This window comes from Cetorhinus maximus, chromosome 7 (genome assembly GCF_964194155.1).
Source record: "Cetorhinus maximus chromosome 7, sCetMax3.hap1.1, whole genome shotgun sequence".
In the NCBI taxonomy this organism is placed as follows: domain Eukaryota; kingdom Metazoa; phylum Chordata; class Chondrichthyes; order Lamniformes; family Cetorhinidae; genus Cetorhinus; species Cetorhinus maximus.
Genome location: NC_135885.1, coordinates 50,423,284 through 50,448,315, shown reverse-complemented (window position 1 = coordinate 50,448,315; position 25,032 = coordinate 50,423,284). Strand labels below are relative to the sequence as shown.

At 43.6% G+C, this 25,032-nt stretch overlaps 1 protein-coding gene across 1 annotated transcript in view; it reads left to right on the top strand.

Annotated features, from left to right (window-relative positions):
• Positions 1 to 25,032, top strand: part of parp4 (poly (ADP-ribose) polymerase family, member 4) — a 154,686-nt gene that overhangs the window by 111,503 nt on the left and 18,151 nt on the right. The window contains 2 exon segments of the mRNA XM_078546131.1: positions 18,675 to 18,755; positions 21,866 to 22,003. Coding sequence (XP_078402257.1) covers positions 18,675 to 18,755; positions 21,866 to 22,003 — 219 coding nt within the window.

Below are 25,032 nucleotides of genomic sequence, written 5' to 3'. Positions count from 1 at the left end.
ATATGAGTCATGCCTCCACAAGGGAGGACCATAGGTCTTCTCAAGATGTGCTTCCGATGCCTGGACCGTTCAGGGGGTGCACTATAAACACCGAGAGCGGGTGTCACTGATAGCGGTTGCATGCTACGCTCTCCACAATCTGGCACTGGCAAGGGGGGACTCACTGGAGGAAGAGGATCTTGACGCAGCTACAGATGCCACAGATGATGAGTCCAGTAGTGAGTCAGAAGAGGAGCAGGGTGAGGAGAACGCTGAGGGCATGGAGGCAGATCTCGGTAACCTCCAGGGAGGCAGGGACAGCAGGGACACCTTGATCCAACACTCCTTCAGCTAGGCTACCAAAGATCAGCATGCCAGGGCTGCCACCTCTATCCCAGATGTCTGAAATGGCCCTTTCATTTGAACCCAAAGTCCACTCAGTGCCTGTACAATAAAGTTTAGAGCCACTCACATCCAGCATTACATACCAGTGTACCTTGCACCAAAAAAAGTAAGAAGGTGAAGCATACTCAGGCCATTACGGCAAAAACAAAATTTATCTCATTTTGACAAAACAAAAAAATTTACATAATCTTCTCTGGTCTTTATCCCCAGACCAGTAAAGATAAACCAAACATAAATGAACAGAATATCGCCTGGTCTGGAGGGTTATGGACTAGGTGCAGGTCAATGGGACTTGCGGAATAATATTTCGGCACAGACTAGAAGGGCCAAATGGCCTGTTTTCTGTGCTGTAGTGTTCTATGGTTCTAACTGTCCCTCTTGTGCTCATGGTGCCTTTAACTTACGTTTACGAGTGCTATGTCTTGGTGCTCCCCCTCACTAGCACCGGCATTGGAGACAGCCTGCGGACTCTGCTGTCTTGTTGGCCTTGATGACCTTGGCAGTTGTCTTCTGGCCAGTGGAGCCTGTGCTGGCCTCGCCTGGGTGAGACCGACCAATGCCACAGTTGGCATCTCCTCAGTCTCCACAGCCTCATCAGATGCAACGGTCACTGGCAGAGGGACGGGGAGCTGCTGCTGACATCCAGAGCGCCCTGAGAAGGAGCCTGCAGAGACAACAAGCAACTCGTGCACCAACGTGAGGTCACTCTGGACCTCCCTATGCACTATTGATGGATGGGCACCTACCTGGGATACTGGGTGCCTCATCCATGTCCCACACTTGCACTGACCACCTGAGGTCAGTCCCTGAGTGAGGGCTTGCAGGTCTGAGCATAACCCCAGGAACCCCTCATTCTGTCCCTGGAGCTGCCTCTCCATGATAGTCCCCATTCTCTCAATGGAGGAAGCAGTGCGCTTGGCCATGAGGGTCACTGCAGTGCTCACGCTCCACGTGGACTCTTCTACAACGGAGACCATGGCACGCAGACGCTCATGGATCTCTGCCAGATCCTCTCGCACATCTCACTGGACATCCAGCATCTGCCACCTAATGAACGACTCCAGAGGCGGCTCATCTGCCTTCAACTGAGCATCGTCCTGGTCCCCAGCAGTCCTCTGACTGCCGGCGCCCTGGGCACTCTCTGCCTCCACCTGCATCTTAAGCAAGTGTGAAGTGCCCTCACCAATGTGCACCGACGTTCTAGCTGCCAATCTAATGCCCACCAAGGTGTGGTACCTGCCCTGGTGCCCGCTTCAGAGAGCGGGTGAGGTGCAGGTGCAGGTGAAGCCCGGTGGTCCTCCGGCGTCAGGGGTGGCCCTTCGGGGTCCACAGAGCGATTACGTGCTGGCAAACCTAAAAGAGAGAACAAGGACATGTCATTAGTTAAAGTCACCACACTGTCACTGTGCATGCCAGGCACCCTGGTGAGACAAGAGATCTGCATCATAGTGCCATCGACTTTCAATGATCAATGGGTACTCCAGGTTCGAGGCTCCCATCAGTGAAGGTTCTACACTAGAAAGGTTGCACAATCTGAAACTCTCACCTCTGTGCACTGCACTCTTACCTTCGTCTGGCACCCCCACCTCTCCACACCCGGTTGCATTTGGAGCATGCCAACTATCGAGCTCGAGACCGTCCTGCTCAAACCTGCTGAGCAACAGGAGGTTAGGCTGCCCTCCACCTGTACGCGACCTCTCTACTTGGTTATGGCTCCTATTCTCCAGAAAGGACAGAGGAGCATTGATTAGTCCACTCTCTACCTGCAGTGCCATTGCAGCCTGGTCAACCCCAGCTGAGGAGCACCTCATAGGGCACACCCGAGTCGTGGCCCTGGAGCCACAAGGCACTCAGTCCAAGCAGCCAGGGCTCAACCCCTTGGCCATCTCCGATGTCATTGACAGTTGGCACTCAGACTCTAACACCCCTGAGGTCCACAGGAAGGACGGCCACACTTTAACACTTCTGCACACTGACCCACGCCAACAAGGTACTACCCTTCCTGACTGCAGCAGGTCATTGAACTGCTTCTGATATTGCACCCATGTGCGCCACACCACGTCATGACTCCATAACCCATCAGCGCTGCCGCCTCCTCCCATGCCCTCTTGGCAAGATGCAGTGGCCTCCTCCTCCCATCGCTGGGTCCCTCCTGGCAGCCGCCTCCTCCAGCAGGACGGCGAGGCACTCATCCGAAAAAGGTGGGGGGGGGCCAAGTGCCCACCCAACCTGCCTTTCCACCTGGCGTCTCTAGCCGCACTCAATTCCATAACTTGAATGTTGAAGATACAGAAGAGATGTTCTTCTGTGGCAGCCTTCCAGGGGCTGCCTGGGCAGTTTTTAAACCAGCCGTCGGGTCGCCATTGGACCCAGCGGCCAACAGGCACCCGCCCCCGCTCTGCCCTTCCCGATCAGTGACAAGCCGCGACAGGGGCTGATCGTGGGTGGTTTACCATTTCCCGGGCCTGCCCACCGCGCCCACCCGACGACCTCAAAGTCGTGCTCTCAGTGTTCCTACTGAGTATCAAACTTAAAGATAAAGCATGTAATTGTGCAAAGGTCAGAAGATTGGACAGAATATAAAGAACAGCAAAGAATTACTAAAAGATTAATGAAGAGGGAAATATTAGGGTACGAGAGAAAACTAGCTAGAAATATAAAGGCAGATACTAAGAGTTACTATAGATATTTTAAAAAGAAGAGTTAACAAAGAGTCTCAGTCTCAATTTCTGGTGATAGACAGTCCACCAATATTCATTACAAGCCTACCAACTCCCACAGCTACCTTGACTACAGCTCCTCACACCCCGCTTCCTGTAAGGACTCCATCCCATTCTCTCAGTTCCTTCGCCTCCATCGCATCTGTTCTGATGATGCCACTTTCAAAAACAGTTCTTCTGACATGTCTTCCTTCTTCCTTAACCGAGGTTTTCCACCCACGGTGGTTGACAGGGACCTCAACCGTGTTCGGCCCATCTCCCACGCATCTGCCCTCACACCTTCCTCTCCCTCCCAGAACCATGATAGGGTCCCCCTTGTCCTCACTTATCACCCCACCAGCCTCTGCATTCAAAGGATCATCCTCCGCCGTTTCCGCCAACTCCAGCATGATGCCACCACCAAACGCATCTTCCTTTCACCACCCCAGCAGCATTTTGCAGGGATTGTTCCCTCCGGGACACCCTGGTCCACTCCTCCATCACCCCCTACACCTCAACCCCCTCCCACGGCACCTTCCCATGCAACCACAGAAGGTGCAACACCTGCCCCTTTACTTCCCCCCTCCTCATTGTCCAAGGGCCCAAACACTCCTTTCAAGTGAAGTAGCATTTCACTTGCACTTCCCTCAATTTAGTCTACTGCATTCGCTGATCCCAATGTGGTTTCCTCTACATTGGAGAGACCAAACACAGACTGGGTGACCGCTTTGTGGAACACCTTCGGTCTGTCCGCAAGCATGACCCTAACCGCCCTGTCGCTTGCCATTTCAACACACCACCCTGCTGTCATGCCCACATGTCCGTCCTTGGCCTGCTGCAATGTTCCAGTGAAGCTCAACGCAAACTGGAGGAACAGCACCTCATCTTCCGACTAGGTACTTTACAGCCTTCCGGACTGAAAATTGAGTTCAATAACTTTAGATCATGAACTCTCTCCTCCTTCCCCACCCCCTTTCCAATCCCCCTTTTTCCAATAATTTAAATATATTTTACTTTTCCCACCTATTTCCATTATTTTTAAATGTATTTCCATCCATTGTTTTATCTCTACCTTTTAGCCTATTTCGACCCCCCCCCCCACCAAACCACCACTCACCCCCCACCCCCACTAGGGCTATCTGTCCCTTGCTTGTCCTGCTTTGCACCCTTAATGTCCCCATTAGCACATTTCTTAGCTAATATCACCACCATCAACACCTCTTTGTCCTTTTGTCTATGACATCTTTTGGCAATCTGCACCTATCACTGGCCCTCTATCCAGCTCTACCTGTCCCACCCCCCACCCCACCCCCACCCCCTTAAACCAGCTTATATTTCACCTCTTTTCTATTTTTCCTTAGTTCTGATGAAGAGTCATTTGGACTCGAAACGTTAACTGTGTTCCTCTCTGCCGATGCTGTCAGACCTGCTGAGTTTTTCCAGGTATTTTTGTTTTTGTTCTAGATTTCCAGCATCCGCAGTATTTTGCTTTTAACAAAGTGAGTGTTGGTCCTGTAGAAAGTGAGCCTGAGAAAATAAAGAGGTGGCAGATGAATTGAAGAGGTATTTTGCATTGGTCTTCATGACAGAGGATACAAGTAATATCCCAGAAATAGCTGTAAATCAGGAAATGGAAAGGAGGGAAGAAGTCAAGAAAATCACTATCACCAGGAAAGGGATACCGAGCAAATTGTTGGAGCTTCGGGCTGACAAATCCCCAGGTCCTAATGAGCTTCATCCTAGAGAATTAAAAGAAGTGGATAGGGAGATAGTTGATGCGTTGGTCTTAATTTTCTAAAATTGCCTAGATTCGGGGAAGATCCTATTAGATTGGAAAATAGAGAATGTAACCCCTTTGTTCAAAAAGGGAGGGAGACAGAAAGCAGAAAACTACAGACCATTTAACAGAGCACTTAGGAAAATTCAAGTGCAATCAGGCAGAGTTAACTTTGTTTCATGAAAGGGAAATCATGTTCAACCAATTTATTGAAGTTCTTTGAAGAAATAACCTGAGCTGTGGATAAAGGGGAACCGGTGGATGTATTGTACTTAAATTTCCAAAAGGCATTTGATAAGGTACCACATCAAAGGTTACTGGGGAAAATAAAGTCTCATGGTGTAGGGGTTAACATGTTGGCATGGATAGAAGATTGGCTAACTAACAGGAAACAGAGAGTAGGCATTAATGGGTCATTTCTGGCAGGGATCAGTGCTGGGGCCTCAACTTCTTACAATTTATATAAATTATTTGGATGAAGGGACTGAAGGTATGGTCCCTAAATTTGATAATGAGACAAAGATAGGTAGGAAAGTAAGTTGTGAAGAGGACATAAGGAAGCTACAAAGGGACATAAGAAAAACAGAAAATGCTGTTTTAAACTCCAGCAGATACAAGCCTAGCCTGTCCAACCTTTCCTCATAAGACAATGATTTGCAGTCCACTTCAGAGTTTTTCCAGCATTTTCTGTTTTTCTTTCAGAGATGTCCAGCATCCGCAGTATTTTGCTTTTAACAAAGGGACATAGATAGGTTAAGTGAGTGGGCAAAGATCTGGCAAATAGAGTATAATGTGGGAAAATGTGAAATTGTCCATTTTGTTAGGAAAAATAAAAAAAGCAGTGTAGTATCTAAATGGTGACAGTTTGCAGAGCTCTGAGATGCACAGGGATCTGGGTGTCCTAGTGTCTGAATCACAAAAGGTCAGTATGCAGGTACAGCAAGTAATTAGGAAAGCTAATAGCATGTTATCATTTATTGCAAAGGGAATTGAATAAAAAAGCAGGGAGGTTATGCTTCAGTTATACAGGGCATTGGTGAGAACACATCTGGAGTACTGTGTACTGTATGGTTCTCCTTATTTAAGGAAGGATGTAAATGTGTAAATGGAAGCAGCTCAGAGAAGGTTTACTGGACTAATACCTGGAATGGACTTATGAGGAAAGGCTAGGCTTGTATCTGCTGGAATTTAGAAGAGTAAGAGGCAACTTGTTTGAAACATGTAAGATCTTGAGGGGTCTTTGCCGGGTGGATGTGGAGAGGATGTTTCCTCATGTAGGAGAATCTCAAACTAGGGGGGTCACAGTTTAAAAATTAAGGGTCGCTCATTTAAGACAAGGATGATGAGAATTTTTTTCTCTGAGAGTCATGTGTCTTTGGAACTCTCTTCCTGAAAAGACAGCCTTTGAATATTTTTAAGGCAGAGGCAAATAGATTCTTGCTAAGCAAGGGGGTGAAAGATTTTTGGGGGTAGGCAGGAATGTGGAATTGAGGTTACAATCAGATCAGCCATGATCTTATTGAATGACGGAGTAGGCTCACAGGGCCGAGTGGCCTACTCTTGCTCCTAACTCGTATGTTCATATGCTTTGATTTCTGCTGAGATATGTACATAATGGATGTTAGGTGAAGATAGGATCAGGATGGTTCTCTCCAGCTCCAATAGAAAAATAAGTCAGCACTCATTGTTAGACTGGTCATGCAGTGCCACTGAAATTATGCAACACTGTGATGAGGTATCTTCAGGAAAGTATCTAGGATTATGGCTATCTTAATGAGGCAGTTGGGTAGTTGTTCCAGTTATCTTTTAGAACAGGAACCTAGATCTGCACCAGTCATTTACTAAGGTGAGGTTTTTTGGGCTGCATATGCAGATGGAAGTGTGTGGATACTGACAGATGAACACAATTATTTCTCATATGTGCCGGCCCTGCCTGATATCCCTTTGTTGTCCTTTCCATCCAAACATGTCAGTGAGAGCTTCCTATCATGAAACCATTTAGTGGTAGTAACTATGCTGGGAACAGAAGGATAATGCCAACGATTGTCACAACCATGCATCAGCAGAAAAAATAGGAACTACACTTGCCTTAATGTTACTGATCCACTTCAATGATCTCTATTATGTATACTGCCACCAAGCAACCCTGCACATCTTCTTCACATGTGCATGATTAACCTCTAACATTCTGCATGTCAGAACAGTGGCAAGGGGTGTTCAGAACAGATACCATCATTGGTCCCACTCACTGGAAAATATGCTCAGGCACAAAGTGAGCAGAATTCTGATGGAGTAGGACTTCTATTTCCAGAAATTTGTTCTTTGCTGCTACAACTTGCAACCAGACTATAAATTCTAGATTTGTACCTCCAGAAGAGGATAAATGGAGTTATTGTTTTCAGATATAAGATAATAGAACTATGCTGACATGTAATGCTGTTGTTACTGTATAATGTGTGCTTAATTCATGCACAGTTATTAAAGGACAGGACGGGGTGGGGGGGAGTTAATTTAAACAGCATTAATCTTTCCGCTCACCGCCTGTCCATAAACAGAAAGGTGTTTTGATTTGCTTCTGCCTTTATAAGTGGTGGTGTATTTCCTAACCCCTCGGTTTTGGTGTGATCCAATTTCTATTAATAACTGTGCAGCAAACTCGAGGTAGGATGAACTCAAAGGATTAGTTTACTTTCATACGCTCAAAACTCAGGAGGGGGTTGCAACGTTGCCCACTTTGCATTTATACAGTAAAAGAGGGATAGAGAAAAGAAAACTTTATAGTGTAGAGGCCACAGAGAAAGAGAATGGTGTTTCACGTGTGTTCCAGAGTCCAGAATCAAAGTCCAAGGAGATATTCCTTCACGCAGGTCGGTAGGTTAAAAACCAATGCTGCATAATGCAGTTTCTGGTGGATTTCACTTCACACGATGAGATAAGCATGCAGAGATTAATCAGTCTTTTAGGCAATGGTACAGAAGTTCCAGCAGAAACAGTGTAAATGGAGCCAGGTATTCAATCTGGACAGGGCTCCGTTTCTGTGATGCTTCTAGTTAGACGGTAAAATGGCCGACTGAGTTTGCAGTACAGCAAGGTAATATAGCTGGTTCCATAAGCTAGAGGTCCATCGCGCATGACTCTCATCTCTCCACACCCCCTTTGACAAGGATATGTATCCCTCATCTGGGTCCCTAAGATTGTTATATGTCCCAACCATTAAGAATTGAAAGGAAAGTTGTGGGGCCCTTTTTCCTAGCAGGAGTAGATTCCAGTTGGCCAGCCTGGGTTATGAAATGTAGGTGGCCTATGTATGGTTTTTTTGAATTTGGTCTGTACAGCCCACAGGCAGTCATTAGTGCCTCTTCGGAGATAACAAAGCACGAGTTTCCCTCATACTGCCAGGTAGCTTGTTTTGTTCAAAGGTCGCAGACTGACATACTTTCAGCCATTTTAAACGGTCTTGTTCCAGTTTTTAAAATTTTAGAAATAGCTATGAGGATATCTATATATATTATATATATATGTTATAAAAAATATACTGTGCGAGGTCTTAGGCCCCTCACAAAGGGGAAGCAAAGTCTAGGGGAAGAATCTTGCTGTCCAAGTACCTGTCCATTTTATCAAAAAAATAAAACTGATCACAATTTATTAAAAAGCAAGGTTGCATGGTATCTTCCAGGCTCACACAGCTTAGCGGAAGCATGGCTTTCCACCTGTCTGAAACTCATTGTGAACCTGTTGCCTCTGCAAAACCATACTGTGGGCCTGGAGCTCTCCAGAGCACTTGTGTCTTCAAAACTGCAGTTTTGGTTTCCTTATTTAAGGAAGGGTGTAAATGCGTTGGAGATGTTTCAGAGAAGATTTACTAGATTGATACCTGGAATGAGCAGGTTGTCTTATAAGGAATGGTTAGACAGACTGGGCTTGTTTCCATTGGAGTTTAGAAGATTGAAGGGTGACTTGATTGAAGCACATAAGATCCTGAACGGTCTTGACAAGCTGGATGTGGGAAGGATGTTTCCAATTGTGGGTGAATCCGGAAGTAGGGGCACTGATTTAAAATTAGGGGTTGCCCTTTTAGGACAGCGATGAGGAGAAATTTTTTTGAGCGTTGTGTGACTTTGGAACTCCCAACCTCAGAAGGTGGTGGGGGAGCGGTCATTGAATATTTTTAAGGTAGATCGATTCTTGTTAGGCAAGGGAATCAAAGGTTGTTGGGGGTTGATGGGAACATGGAATTTGAACCACAAACAGATCAGCCATGATCTTATTGAATGGTGGAGCAGGCTTGAGGGGCCAAATGGCCTGCATTTGCTCCGATTTAATATGTTTGTATTTTCTTAAATGGAAATTTTTCAAAAAGTCAGTTTATGATGTAAATTATTTTCCTTTTATAAGAAATGAGAGTGCCTTGAACAATCCTTGCTCCAGATTTCTTTTCCCCTTAAGAGTTGATGCTTAAAGGAGGAGAACTGATCATTTTTTCAGCTTGGTCTAAATTAATGCATACTTTCATTTATACTGGCTTAAACTTAATTTTAATGAAGGCTTAACCTCATAGTTTATTCTTTATCTTAGGTTCTATCTCAGGTGAATCGAGTCACTCAACCAGCTGCAATTCGATTTCTATTAAGTGGGAGCAATTCAGTCTCAATGCTCCAGATCCAGTCCAAGCCCCTGCACAAATTTACTCTGTGTTCAGCAATTCAAGATTGCTCATCTGTGGCTTCGTCCAGCATTGTACTCAGGTGAGATTTACATTTTTTCTTTAAAGGTAATTACTTCTGACCAAACTGTATAAAGGTCTCTGTAGAGTTTACGTTTAAAGACCATGTAAGTATGGGCTACGTGGCATTACATTGCGTAGTCTGGAAATCACATGTCCAATTTCACTGTCATTACATTATAGTTTTGGGACTCAAAAACCTTGGAAGGAGAGTAAAACTATAGAATAAAGTAATTATTAAAAGCTTATAATTCTTAAGGTTTAAGATTATGTATCTATGTTTTAATCACTCCTTTGTGTACATCAGGCTGTACTCTCTGCTGTGATCAATAACCAAGAAGTTAACACCATGGTTTCCACCACTGAACTGCAAAAGACGAAGGGAAAGGTACATGGCAAAATCTGCTTTCTTAAAACAGTTTTAATGAGCTCAAACGTTGGAATTATTAGGAAAAACAAGAATAAAACTAAACTGCTTGTATTTTTTTAATTTATTCATGGGATGTGGATGTCGCTGACTAGGCCAGCATTTATTGACCATCCTAATTGCCCTTGAGTAGGTGGTGGTAAGCTGCCTTCTTGAACCACTGTAGTCCATGTGGTGTCGGTACACCCACAGTGCTGTTAGGGAGGGAGGATTTTGACAGTGAAGGAACAGCAATATATTTCCAACTCAGGATGACGAGTGGCTTGGAGAGGAACTTCCAGGTGGTGGTGTTCCCATGCATCTGCGGCCTTTGTCCTTCTAGATGGTAGCGGCCATGGGTTTGGAAGGTGTTGTCTAAGGAGCCTTGGTGAGTTCTTGCAATGCATCTTGTAGATGGTACATACTGTGCCACTGTGCGTCAGTAGTTGGGGGAATGGATGTTTGTGGATGGGGTGCCAATCAAGTGAGCTGCTTTGTCCTGGATGATGTCAAGCTTCTTGAGTGTTGTTGGAGCTGCACTAATCCAGGCAAGTGGAAAGTATTCCATCACACTCCTGACTTGTGCCTTGTAGATGGTGGACGGGCGTTGGGGAGTCAGGAGGTGAGTTACTCATTGCAGGATTCCTAGCTGCTGACCTGTTCTTGTAGCCGCAGTATTTACATGGCTAGTCCAGTTCAGCTTCTGGTCAATGCTAACCCCCAGGATGCTGATAGTCGGGGATTCAGCGATGGTGATGCCATTGAATGTTAAGGGACGATGGTTAGATTCTCTCTTATTGGAGATGGTCATTGCCTGGCACTTGTGTGGTGTGAATGCTACTTGCCACTTGTCAGCCCTAGCCTGGTTGTTGTCCTGGTCTTGTTGCATTTAGACATGGACTGCTTCAGTATCTGAGAAGTCATGAATGGTGCTGAACATTGTGCAATCAGCAGCGAACATCACCACTTCTGACTTTATGGTGGAAGGGAGGTCAATGATGAAGCAGCTGAAGATGGTTGGGCTTAGGACATTACCATGAGGAACTCCCGCAGTGATGTCCTGGAACTGAGATGATTGACCTCCAACAATCACAACCATCTTCCTTTGTGCTAGGTATGACTCTGACCAGCGGAGAGTTTTCCCCCTGATTCCCATTGGCTCCAGTTTTACGAGGGCTACTTGATGCCATACTCAGTCAAATGCTACCTTGATGTCAAGGACAGTCACTCTCATCACACCTCAGGAGTTCAGCTTTTTTGTCCGTATTTGAACCAAGGCCATAATGAGGTCAGGAGCTGGGTGACCCTGGCGGAACCCAAGCTGAGCGTCAGTGAGCAGCTTATTGTAAGCAAGTGCTGCTTGATCGCACTTTTGATGATACCTTCCATTACTTTACTGATGATCTAGAGTAGATTGATGGGGCAGTAATTGGCCGGGTTGGGTTTATCCTGCTTTTTGTGTACAGGATATACTTCAGCAATTTTCTACATTGCTGGGTAGATGCCAGTATTATAGCCGTACTGGAACAGCTTGGCTAGGGGCGCAGCAAGTTCTGGAGCACAAGTCTTTGGTACTATTGTCGGAATATTGTCAAGGCCCATAGCCTTTGCAGTATCTAGTGCCTTCAGCCATTTCTTGATATCACATGGAGTGAATCAAATTGGCTGAAGACTGGCGTCTGTGATACTGGAAACCTCCAGTGGAGGCCAAGATGGATCATTCACTCGGCACTTCTAGCTGAAGATGACTGCAAATACTTCAGCCTTATGTTTTGCACTGATGCGCTGGGCTCACTCATCATTGAGGATGGGAATATTTGTGGCATCTCCTCCTCCATTGAGTTGTTTAATTGTCCACCACCATTCACGACTGGATGTGGCAGGACTGCAGACCTTAGATCTGATCTATTGGTGTGGGATCGCTTAATGCTGTCTATCAAATACTGCTTATGCTGTTTGACATGCAAGTAGTCCTGAGTTGTAGCTTCCCAGGTTGACACCTCTTTTTTAGGGATACCCGGTGCTGCACCTGCCTTCCTTCCTGCACTCGTCATTGAACCAGGGTTGATGCCCTGGCTTGGTGGGAATGGGGGATATGCTTGGTCATGAGGTTACAGATTGTGGTTGAGTACAACTCTGTTGCTGCTGATGGTGCACAGGGCCTCATGGATGCTCATCCTTGAGTTGTTGGATACGTTCAAAATCTATCCCATCTAGCACAGTGGTAGATGCATCTGCAGCAGGCAGGTTGGTGAGGATGAGGTAAAGTATGTCTTTCCCTCTTGTTAGTTCCCTCACCACCTGTCGCAGACCCAGTCTAGCAGCTATGTCCTTTAGGACTCAGCCAACTCAGTCAGTAGTGGTGCTACTGAGCCGCTCTTGGTGATGGATGTCTCCCACCCAGAGTACATTCTGTGTCCTTGCACCTTAGTGCTTCCTCCAAGTGGTGTTCAACATGGAGGAGTACTGATTCAACAGCTGAGGATGGGGATGCAGTACGTGGTAATCAGCAGGAGGTTTCCTTGCCCATCTTTGACCTGATGCCATGAGACTTCATGGGATCTGGAGTCAATGTTGAGGTCATCCATCCCTTCCAACTGTATGCCACTGTGCCACCACCTCTGCTGGGTCTGTCCTGCTGCTGAGACAGGACGTACCCGAGGATGGTGATGGTGGTATAAAAGCAGAAAATGCTGGAAGAACTCAGTAGGTCTAACATCATCTGTGCAGAGAGAAACAGAGTTAATGTTTCGAGTCTGTATGACCCTTCTTCAGAGCTGATGGCGGTGTCTGGGACGTTATCTGTAAGGTATGATTCCATGAGTATGTCTCTGTCAGGCTGTTGCTTGACTAGCCTGTGGGACAGCTCTCCCAATTTTGGCAAAAGCCCCCAGGTGTTAGCAAGGAGGACTTTGCATGGTCAACAGGACTGAGTTTGCCCAAGTCGATGCCGACTGGTCCATCCGGTTTTATTCCTTATAGATTTCATAGCAGTTTGATACAACTGAGTGGCTTGCTAGGCATTTCAGAGGGCATTTAAGAGTCACCCACGTTAATTTGGGCCTGGAGTCGCATGTAAGTCAGACCAGGTAAGGACAGCAAATCTCCTTCCTTAAAGAACATCAGTGAACCAGATGGGTTTTTATGACAGTCAACAATGGTTTCATGGTCATCATTTGACTTTTAATTCCAGATTTTTATTGAATTCAAATTCTGCCTTGGTGCAGTTCGAACCTGAGTTCCCTGGATTTCTGGATTGCTAGTCCAGTGACAATATCACTATGCCACAGCTTACAGAAGAATAGATGGATGGTAGTGAGATACAAGACTTCCATTCTAGTAATGCATTTTGATATATATATAAATATCAGAATTGGTACATTGATATTCAGTGTTAAAATTGCAGCCAACTATTTTTCCATTGTATTGATAGTTATTAGTCAGAGAACATATAAAGGGTGCCAGTATGTTAGGGTGATGGTGCAGGACAAAATATTGTTTCTGTAACATGTTAATACAGGAAATGGGAGCTTTAATGTACATGTAACTGAGTTTCTATCCTCAGCAGTGCTAGTGTTAAGGAACCTGTTTATAGATGAAAGTGAAAATTGAAAGAGAGTTATCACTAGATCAGTTTTGTGCATCTCCTGATGGTTAGGACAGATTATTACAGGATAGAGACAGCTTCTCATCAAAATACTACATTCAAGATAAGAGCTCATGGTGTAGGGATATTATATTACCACTGATAGAGGATTGGCTAACAAATGGAAAACAGAATTGAGATAAATGTAATTATTGGGGTACCAAAGAGATTAGTGCCGGGGCCCAGCTATTTACAATCTATATTAGTAGCTTGGATGAAAGGACAGGATTTCTAGTCAAATTTGCTGACCGTACAAAGATAAATGGGAAAACAGTTGTGGGCAAGACATAGCGTCTGCAAAGGAATAAAGATACGTTAAGTAAATGGGAAAAACTTTGGCAGATGGAGTAAAATGTGGAAAATGTGAGGTTATCTACACTGGTAGGAAGAACATAAAAGCAAAATATTATTTAAGTGGAGAGAGATCACAGAATGCTGCTGTAAAGAGGGATCTGGGTATCCTCATACATGAAACACAAAAACTTTGTTAGGATGGTAAATGGAATGTTGGCCTTTATTGCAAGGGGGATGGAATATAAAATTAGGGTTGTTTTGCTACAACTGTACTGGACATGGGTGAGACCACACCTAGAGCACTGCATACAGCTTTGGTCTCCTTATTTATGGAGGGATATACTTGCATTGGAAGCAGTTCAGAGAAGATCCATTAGGTTGATTCCTTGGATGAAGGGGTCATCATATGAGAAAAGGTTGAGCAGTTTAGGCTTATACTCAGTGATATTTAGAAGACTGAGAGGTGATCTTATTGATCCTGCAGGGCTTGACAGAGATGCTGAGAGAACATTTCCCTTCACGGGGAATCTAGAACTGGGGGACATTTAAGACAGAGATGAGGAGGAATTTTTTCTCTTGGAGAATCATGAATCTTTCAAATTCTCTACTCCACAGAGTTGTGAGGCAGAGTCATTTAATATATTCAAGACTGAGATGGACAGATTTTTGAACTATAGGGGAGTGGAGGGACTTTTGGTGTATCACTGGGAAAAAATGGAAATAAAAATAGACATATACACATTTTTATTTAAATAACTTCTTAGAATATGATAAGAGCATAAAAATTAGGACCAGTAGACCATATGGTCCATTGAGCCTGCCTCACCATTCAATATTACTATCATGGCATCTACCTCAGTTCCACTTGCCTGCCTGCTCCCATTATCCCTTGATTCCCTGAGAGACCAAAAATCTATCTCAGCCTTAAATATATTCAGTGATGGAACATCCACAATCCTCTGGTTAGAGAATTCCAAAGATTCACAATCCTTTGAGTGAAGAAATTTCTTCTCATTTCAGTCCTAAATGATCAGCCCCTTAGTCTGAGACTATGGGCAGAATTTTGCCCTCGGATGGCATACGGGCCTCACTGGCTCGGCGGCGGGCGGACAGCCGACCCCCGCCACTGAAACAGGGCCTGCCGCCATTTTGAGTGGGCGGGCCAATTAAGGCCCGCCCAGCGGCCTGCCCGACAGGAAGCGCTATGTGCTATGCGCTTCCTGTATAGGGGGTGAAGGATTCCCCATCTGTCAAAGTGTGCTCTTTCGCGCATGTGTGCGAAAGAGTGCACTGCTCCCTGAGGCAAAGTCCTGTCTCAGGGAGATTCGTGAGAGGTAAGTAAAGTCTAAAAATAGAAAAATATTTAAATTATTAACATGTCCCCCTCATGTGACAATGTCACACGAGATGGGACATGTTAATAATAAACACTTAAAATTTATTACATTTTTAAAAAAACAGACATGAAACTTCATCCCGCCAGTGGATCAAGTTTCATGAATAATCTGGAGCCCGCTGGGGCTCCTGGCCTGCCCGCCAGCCTTAAGCTTGGACGGGCAGGCCTTTAATTATCTTAAACAAAAACAGAATTACCTGGAAAAACTCAGCAGGTCTGGCAGCATTGGCGGAGAAGAAAAGAGTTGACGTTTCGAGTCCTCATGACCCTTCAGCATCGTCATCAGCAAACAGCAACTCACTGACCAGGACGTTATGCACTTGGTCTTGGCGCACAGACTTGCCATGTTGAACAGCTTGCCGTTAGCTCTGGCATGCAGGTAGATACCCTCATTTGAGTCACCAAAAGCGTACGTAAGCAGTATGGAGAAAAATATGCCAAAGAGAATTGGCACCAGGACGCAGCCCTGCTTTACCCCACTGCTGATCTTGAATGCGTCTGATGTTGCTCCATTGTAACTAATGAAACTGTGCATGTTTTTGTGGAAAGAAGAAATTACACCCAGGAGTCCAGGTGGGCAGCCTATTTTCCACAGCAGTTTAAAAACTGTCTCTGCTGATGAGATCAAAAGGCCTTGTGAGGTCTATGAAGGCAGTGTAGAGCGGCATTTCTCCTTTAACTGCCAAAGTGAGAAAATCATGCCAACTGTCAATGTGCCAGTTCTGAAGCTACACTAAGACTCAGAGTAGATGTGTGACGGCAGGATCTGCAATCTGGTCAGAGCAACGTGAGCAAAGACCTTGCCCACAATACTTAAGGAGATGTTGGTGGATTGGGCAGACAAGTGGCAGATGAAGTTCAACGCAGAGAAGTGAGGTGATTTGTTTTGGAAAGAAAGATATGGTAAAACAGTATAAAATAAAGGGAAAGCCTCTACAGGCGGTGCAGGAACAGAGGGACCTTGGTATGTACGTACATAGGTCGTTGAAGATGGCAGGGCATGTTGAGAGAGCAGTTAATAAAGCATTTGGTATCTTAGGCTTTATTAATAGGGGCATTGAGTACAAGAGTAAGGAGGTCATGTTGAAATTGTATAATACACTACTTAGCCTCATCTGGAGTACTGTGTCTAGTTCTGGGCATCACACTTGAGAGAGTACAGAGGAGATTCACAAGAATGATTCCCATGATGAAGAACTGTAGTTATGAGGATAGATTGTAGAGGTTGGGAATGTTTCCTTGGAGAAAAGAAGGCTGAGAGGAGACTTGATAGATGTATTCAAGATCCTGAGGGGTATGGACAGGGTAAATATTGAGAAACTGTTCCCGCTCAAAAGAACATCAAGAACTAGAGGGTGCGGATTCAAAATAACTGGCAAAAGGAATAAATGTGATGTGAGGAAAACTTTTTTCAGCCAGAGGGCGGTTGGAGTCTGGAACAAACTTCCTGAAATGGTGGTGGAGGCAGGTTCGATCAAGGTATTCAAAAGGGAATTGGATTGCTACCTGAAAAGAGAGAATGTGCAAGGTTATGGGAATAAGGCAGGGGAGTGGGACTAGGTGGAATGCTCTTTCAGAGAGCCAGTGCAGACTCGATGGGCCAAATGGCCTCCTTCTGCACTGTGAAGATACTGTGAGATGCCTCGGTAATTGTTGCAGTCACTGTGATCCCCTTTGTTTTTGTAGAAGGATTTTATATTTCCATCACGCATATCTTGAGGCACAAATCTTTCCAGTCAGTGGAGACACAAAAGTTCATGGAGATGCTGTAGTAGTGCTGGTTTTCCACTTTTGATAATTGCAGGTGGAATGCCATCATTTCCTGGGTCTTTGCCACTGGCAAGATGACCAATGGCCTTGTTGAGCTCTACTATGGCGGGCTTGCTGTCTGGCTCCTCCATGACAGGGAAGTCTGGAATGGCGTTTAAAACTTCTTCAGTGACAATGTTCTCTATTGCGTAGAGTTCAAAGTAGTGCTCCACCAACTTTCCATCTGCTTGCTAGGTTCATTGATGATCATTCCTATCTTTGTCTTCAAGGGGGCTGACTTGGTTGCTGCTGGGCCTGTTGCTTTTTTGATTCCTTCATACATCCTTCTAGCATCACCTGATTCAGAGGCAGATTATACGCCGTTGCAGAGTCTCAACCAGTATTGATTGGCGCAGTGCTGAGCAGCCTGCTGAAGCTTAATGCTGGCAGCTTTGAGAGCATCTAGATTTTGTTTGCTAGGGACTTGCTTGTATTTCACGAAGGACCTCCTCTTGGTTACAGTAACTGGCTCTATTTCAATCCAATAAGCCTTAAACCAGTTAGCATTCCTCTGATCTCTTCTCCCATAAACAATGAGTGCAGGGGTATAAATGGTGTTGCATAGATGGTCCCACTTTGACACCACATTCTGACCTTGGGTGTTGTTGTCTAAAAGAGCCTGATCAAGTATGTTGAGGAACTCCAAGGTTCTTTCTGGGTCAGTGGTATGGCAACTGTTAATCTGAAGATGACCTTTCTTCTTGTAGTGGTATAGTTTTCCTTGGCTGAAGCCTGACCTTGCTACAAACCAGGGAGTGGTCAGTGTCACAGTCAGCACTGTGATAGCTATGAATGATGAGGACACTGTTGAGGATGGTATGTCTGGTGATGATGAAATCTAGCTGGTGCCAGTGGCGTGACCATGGACGTCTCCAGGACATTTTGTGATAGGGCTTGGTTAGGAAGTACCTCCTCGTCACAGAGTCTGTGGTAACAGCATAGCTCCAGGAACCTCTGTCCATTTTCGTTCAGCCTGCTGATTCCCTAGTGCCCTATGCATGTTGGGAAAGCTGTGTAGTTTGTACCCGCCTATTAGGACTGCAGAAATATACATCACACATTGTGTGTAGTTTTGAATATTTATTTATTTATAGATTTTCCTTCGTCCAGTCTTATGGTGGGTACATTTAACTTTGACTTCAATGGAAAGCAAAATCGAGATGATGTACAATGAACAATTAATTTTGATGCTGCTCATTTTACATCATCACCCAAAGTTAAAATGTTCTTCATAAGATTTAGGTTATGAAGCAAAGTCTATTTAATTTTTAATGAACCAAACAAATTAGTTCTACTACAGTCAAAGTACACTACAGAGTCACTAAATATTCTGGTCTAGATTTCCAAGCATTCTGCCAACAATAACTCATTTAAAATGTTCTTCAGTTATTGCAATAGTTGGGCTAATTCCATGTTCACCGATTACCAAAAAGAACCTACTTTCTGTGAATGTTTCTTACCTACAATAATGGACTCTTTAATTCTACGTTGACAAAAATGAAAAAAAAAATCCTGTAATGGATACCTCTTTTATGTACAGATACTTCACCGCCTTACAGCAAGAGCTCTTATTGGAGATTATGAAAATGGAAGTCTGCACACAGATGAAAGTGAACATGAGGTGTGTACAGTTTTAATTGAACTATTTTACATAAATTGTCCATTAGCAGAAAACAGCTTGTTCTGTACAGTAGTCATTTAAATATTAGTTGCATCAATGGATTTTTTTTAGACCATTAAAATTCAGTATGTAATAAGATCTGGAAGAGAATAGAGATCATTGAAAAGCTGGAAACTCAATTATTTTCAAGAACCCTTAGGATTTCATGCTGCTGTTTGATTCTCTTAGAACAAAGCCAAGTGTTTTACTAATAAAACCGAGAAACAATTGCGCCATAATTTATAAAGTCATCAAGACCCCACGTGATAGCCATTATTTCTCCCTTTCTTTGTCTTTTCTAGTTTGTGCAAATATAAAGCTCTGCTATTAAGAACTGTGATGAAAGTAAAGCTTTTTTGTCTGTCAGATTATTTATCATATTCCTTACTGTTCGCCACATTATCTGCCAAATTTTAGTTAGGGCTGTGAGATTGTTCCAAGCTGAATAGTATTAAAGTTGTAACCTAGCAATATGTGCACCTCAGCAAAGCATGTGCTCACCTCAAAATGTGATCATTTGCATTATACCTGGATGGGATGCCCTCCAGGAGATAATTCAAAGTATTTGGTAAAGAACAATGAATCAAGCAACAATGAATGATTCAGTTCCAAAACACTGTAGGTGATTGGCATTCTGGGGTGTTTACACAGCGAGTTATGATGATCTGAAATGCACTGCCTGAAAGAGTGGTGGAAGCAGATTCACAGTAACTTTCATTAAAGAGTAAGTCAAAAAGGAGAAATTTGCAGAGCTATGGCAAAATGTTACAACAGCTGTGCCTGGGTGAAGATATCAGTGCAGTCGATAATGGTGCAGGGGCAATTATTCCACTTGGTGCCTTTGACAGGTGGTTCAGTGTCCAAGAGCCTTCAATTTTGAGCTTATTGATGGCTGCTTGCAAGTCAATCTGAAGCCAGAAAGGAAACTGGCTCTTTGGTAGTATTTTGCCATGAAAGAAGTGAACAACTGCATTTAAATGATCAATTTTGATTTGAGAAGCAGCACAGAAAATGGTCCTTGTTATTGTGACATTTCAAGGAGAATTGTGAAGAGAGCTATAGTCATTGAACAAATGAGAATACACTTTGGTTAAGAATGGTGCTGGGCTACTTGCCGGAGTCATTACCAATAAATCAAGTTGTGTATCTAGAATGAAAACCAAAAATTTCAGGAGTGCATGATTTGAAACTAGATTCTAATAGCATGAGGGTGAGATCACGCCAGAGGATAAATTAGCCAGATCATGAAATAGAGAGTCAGAATTGTTTACTGCATTCTCCACAAACCTTGGGCATGAGCTGATATGTTGACGATGTTGATAACAAATGGATGAAAGGATTGGTCCAAACTGAGTCTGATCCAATCGTGAAGCAGCATTTGGCAGTGACATTGAAGAAGTCCTTACAGAGACTTTCCTGTCCTCATTGCTGATTAACAATAGTAGCTCAATGATCAAGAGTCAATGTAGAAAACTGCTGTAGATGGCAGTGCAGCCAAATAATTATATGTGATTGTGGGCTGCTTTTCAACTTTTTTGTAAATGAACATCATCCAGATAATCTGTGCAACATATTGGAGGCATTGACAATGAAATCGACCTTTTTCTAAATTGGAGAATCACAATGATGATGGACCACCAAAATTCCATTAAAAAGCTTTGAGACATTAGGAATTTGGAATTTCCTGTATCAGTTTTATCACTGAAGATATTAACATTTTGATTTCAGAAATAGTTCTTAAAATGTAATGTTTTTCATCCAGCTAAATGTTGTCCTGCACAGGCAAGCAGATGGCTGTGCAATGGTGAATGTGTAACCCTGATACCTTTCCCTTCCAGATGAAGAAGTCCACCCTGAAATCATATATCATTGAACTCAGCAAAGAATATTCCATTGTGACTCAATTCACTAGCTTTGTAGCCATTGAAGAAAGGGTAAGTGTAAGTTAACAAGAGGGAAACATGGACACACAAAGCTGAACCTAACATTTTCACAATTCTTATATTTTTAAAACTAAGTATGAAAACCATAGTGTCTTGCTGTCTCTTACCCCTGCTGATAATGCTTGCAGTTCTGGGCCAAAGGACTTTAGATTTCCAACCCCAGATTGGCTGGTAACTCTTGGGTAGAATTTCTGCCCCTAGGCTCCTGAATTGCAGGGAAGGCTGAATGCTGGCCAGTTAAGTTCTGCCCAGTGTTTCTTTCTACCACTGCAGGTGCTGTGTCAGTCTGAGCTACAGAATTTGTTCTCCTCTTGGCTATCCCTGGCCCATACCCCCATACAAGCCCAGTAACCAGACAGAATATCCAGGCAGCATATCAGAAATGCATTGTGCCTGCTGTGGGACCTGAATATCTGCACTTCCTGGTTCAGGGCATTTATTTGACCCAGATGAAGACATGCCAACTGACAGGACCTTAAGCTGGGAATTGCAGAAGTGAAAACAAGGACTCATTTGCAGGCTTCTTTGATTTTATAGCTGTGTTCTTGGTCACCAGAAGTGGAACCTTATGGTGAGCAGCAGCCAGAAAACACAGATCCAAAGATGTGGTGGAGGAAGAATTTGTGTGTCAGCACCTTCGGATGGAATAGTGGAGGCAAAAACCTTGGAATCATTTAAGAAACAATTTGATGTTATTAGGATCCTTATGGGTAGATGAACTGAGATGGGCTGAATAGCCTCTCTGATCTGTAATTATTCTATGCACTACTTCATTTTTGTCAGAGATTAAATCAAAGTTCTATATTGCATAGTACTAATTACACATAGCATCAATCAAAGTTCTATATTGCATAGTATTAATTGCACATAGCATCAGAACAGCATATAGACACAAACTTACAGGCAAATACTTCAAATAAGTTCTTCCAATTGAAAATATGGAACTCTGGAAATCCAATGGTGAATAAGTGTGCTCTTACCATATGGTGTTGGTTGTTGAGCGTTAAACCTCTGCCATACATTTGTAAATACAACAGCTTTATAAAATAGGGAAGTACATTTTTATAACTCATTTTACATTAACAATTTAAACCTCAATGTCAACCCTCTCTTGTTTTCTTTGCTTAGTATGAACTGCAAGAAGACTTACTTCTTGGTCCCTTTATTCAGGAACTTGCTGCAAAAGAAAGTGTGGATATTCTGTCATATATGGACTGGGAAGTGAAGTTTAAACATCAAGGATTTAAAGTGGGAGCTTCACAGAGAGTGAGTGTAAAGAATACAGGTATCATTTTGTTTCTAGGTGGCTCAGTAATGGGATGATCAAGAAGTTGCAGTGGGGTCAGCACTTCAACCAGTGTGACAGGTTCAAAACCTGCCATGCCTGTCTTCTGCGTGGTCTGCACTCAGACCTGAAAATCAACCATTGTGAATCTGGCTGCCTTATCCATTTATTGTACTTTTTGCAGTGTTTTTCAGTTAAATCCTGTGAAATACGAAATTGCATTTCAGTTTAAAAGCTTTTTTTAAAAAAACGGCATTTGGAGGTAGAAATTTATCACTGGCAGTGGTGCAAAATGGGCAGTATAGGGTCATCTGCCCATTATACTCAGTGTTTGATATTCGGTTCCATGGCAGTCAATGAAATTAAATATCAGGCACTGCATAAAACGGGCACCCAAGCCAATACTGTCTACTTCGCACCACCCTGAGATGAATTTCTACGGTTTGAAATTTTGAAAAAGAAATGTAAATGGATTTAGTGCTCAAGCTCTAAGGTGTGAAGTATTGTTTGTGGTGAAGAGTGCAGTATGCATGCTAGCTTATTATAAACACAGATGGTGTTTGGAAACGACATTAAATCATCCATCATCTGTTCACTTTATATTCAGAATTTTATACATGCAAACAACGATGGACAGATAAAGGCCCTCTGATCCATCCATGCTGTCCCACACAATTGTGATGCCTTGCGTATCACAATGTATACACTCTCCATGTGATCTCCTGACTAATGTGGAAAAACAGATAAAAAGGCCTAGGCCAATTTAAGGGGAAAAACTGTGACAAATCCCTCTCCAACCCATCTAGACATTCAAAACTAGTCCAGGAGATTATTCTGGCCCTGAATTCCCTGAAGTACCTACCTTTGGAAGAGTTAATGTCTGCCCCAACCAGAAACAGGTCCAGCTCCCGCTTAAAGGAATTCAGTAAATCGGCATCCTCTGCACAAGAAGGCACCTCTGTTCCAATGATCCGTTATTCTCTGGGAAAAGAACCACTTCCTCACATGTAGCCTAGATCTGACCTTGTATAGCTTAAAAATGTAACCTTGATCCTCTCCAACCTATTTAATTGGAACAGATTGTCAACTGGAATGCCATCTATTCATTTCATCATCATATTAACCTCAATCAGATCACCCCTAAGTAAATGCAGTGTAAAGGATAGAGTTCCAACTTTTTTCATCTACCTTGATAACTAAGTTGCTTCATACTGGGAATTAGTCTAATGGCCCTCCTCAGCACCCTTTCCAAAACCTTAATATCATCCACCATGTGAGGAGACAAAAAAACAGACACAGTGGCCAAGTGAGGCCTGGCCAAGGTCTTGTACAAAAACAAAAGAGTATGTCTCATCTTATAATCAGTTGTCTTATGAATGCACCCCAACACCCTATTTGCTGCGTTGCTCATGAACCTTTAGAGATTTAGCACGAGAATGCTTGGATCTCTGTTTCTCCACTTTCTTTAATGCTTTTCCCTGAATACTTTATCAACGTTGAGCATTTACCCTGCCCATTTACGTAACTTCACTTATCCAAATTAAACATCATCTGCCAGCTACGAGCCCAGTTTCTCAGCACATTAAGATCAGCCTAAAGCTGTCAAGTACTTTCTACAGTTCTAACACTTGCACAGATCTTCATATCATCAACACATTTGCAGATTGTGCCCCCGACATCTACAGCCAGATCATTCATAAAAATGGTAAAAAGCAACAGTCCCAACATCAATCCCTGTGGGGCACCACTGTTGATCGGTATCTAAACAGATTCAAATCCATCTATAACTGCTTCCTGCTTACATCTTGCTAGTTCTCAATCCAGCTCAATATATAGTAAAATCTTTATTATCTGGCATGCTCAGGGAATGGGTGGTGCTGGTAGCATGGACTAATGTGCAAGAATTCAGGAAATAAAGAACAGTATTCTTTTTACATTTAATCTTCAACAGTAATTAAAACATAATGTATAAACTAATACAGTATACAGATACTGGTCCCTGTTAACTTTGTAATTGCTTCCAGTTGATAAAGTGATGATTCATTCCCGTAAGTAGAGAATTTCGGTTGGTAGAGTGCCGGATAACACACAGTTTACTGTACAGTAAGTCCTCACTTAAAATTGTAGTTGCTTTCCTGAAAATCACGACTTTAAGTGAAACGGCTTTAAATGAAACATTGGTTCCCATAGAAACCAATGCTAAAACTGTAGTTAGGTTCTGTAAGACCTTCCTTATCAGGAAAAAAACAAATATCATACCCTCTAAGATGCAATATTTTACATTGATAAGTTCTTTTTTTTGTAAATGAAATAACTTTTAAAATAAAATAAGCTTAACAGTATAAAAGTAAAATGTAACTTTCAACTTACAGTGCCTCCTGCTCGCTGCCGAATCTGCTTCCCGAACCTCCTGCACCCTGATCGTCCTGGGCACTGCAGACCCCCCCTTTCCTCAAGTTGTGGCCTTTGCCCCTCCCCAAGCCTCCGTGTTTTGGGCTCTGCCCCTCCCTGACCCTCCGAGTTGTAACCTCTGCCCCCACACCATCCCATTGACCCACCCTTAAGCCAAACCTCCCGTTCCCTGATTCACCCTCTTGCCACTTCCCTTTCCTGTTCAAGATCAACATCCGATCCAAAGCTGGAGCTCCGCTGTTGAGAAAGTGCAAGCCCTGATAGTGCAGAAGTGCCAAGCTGAGACTGCTAGAATCTGTGTTTTTTTTCTAAATGCCCCCATTTGCCGCTTCCCTCTCCTGAACCCTTGCTGTGAGTGAGGGCTTGAAAGAAAAGCAGCAAGGCAGGAATAGTTTTGACAGTCATTTTAAAAAAGACATGAATTGTAGCAGCCCCAGCTCAGCACTACTACACCATCAGGACCCACACTTCCTCAACAGTGGAGCTCCATCTTTGAATCATATCTGGATCTTGAATGGGATCACAAGTCCAGGAGAAGAAAGCAGTGAGAGAGTGAGTCAGGGAGCTGGAGGTTCAGTGAGAGGTTGGATCGGAAGTT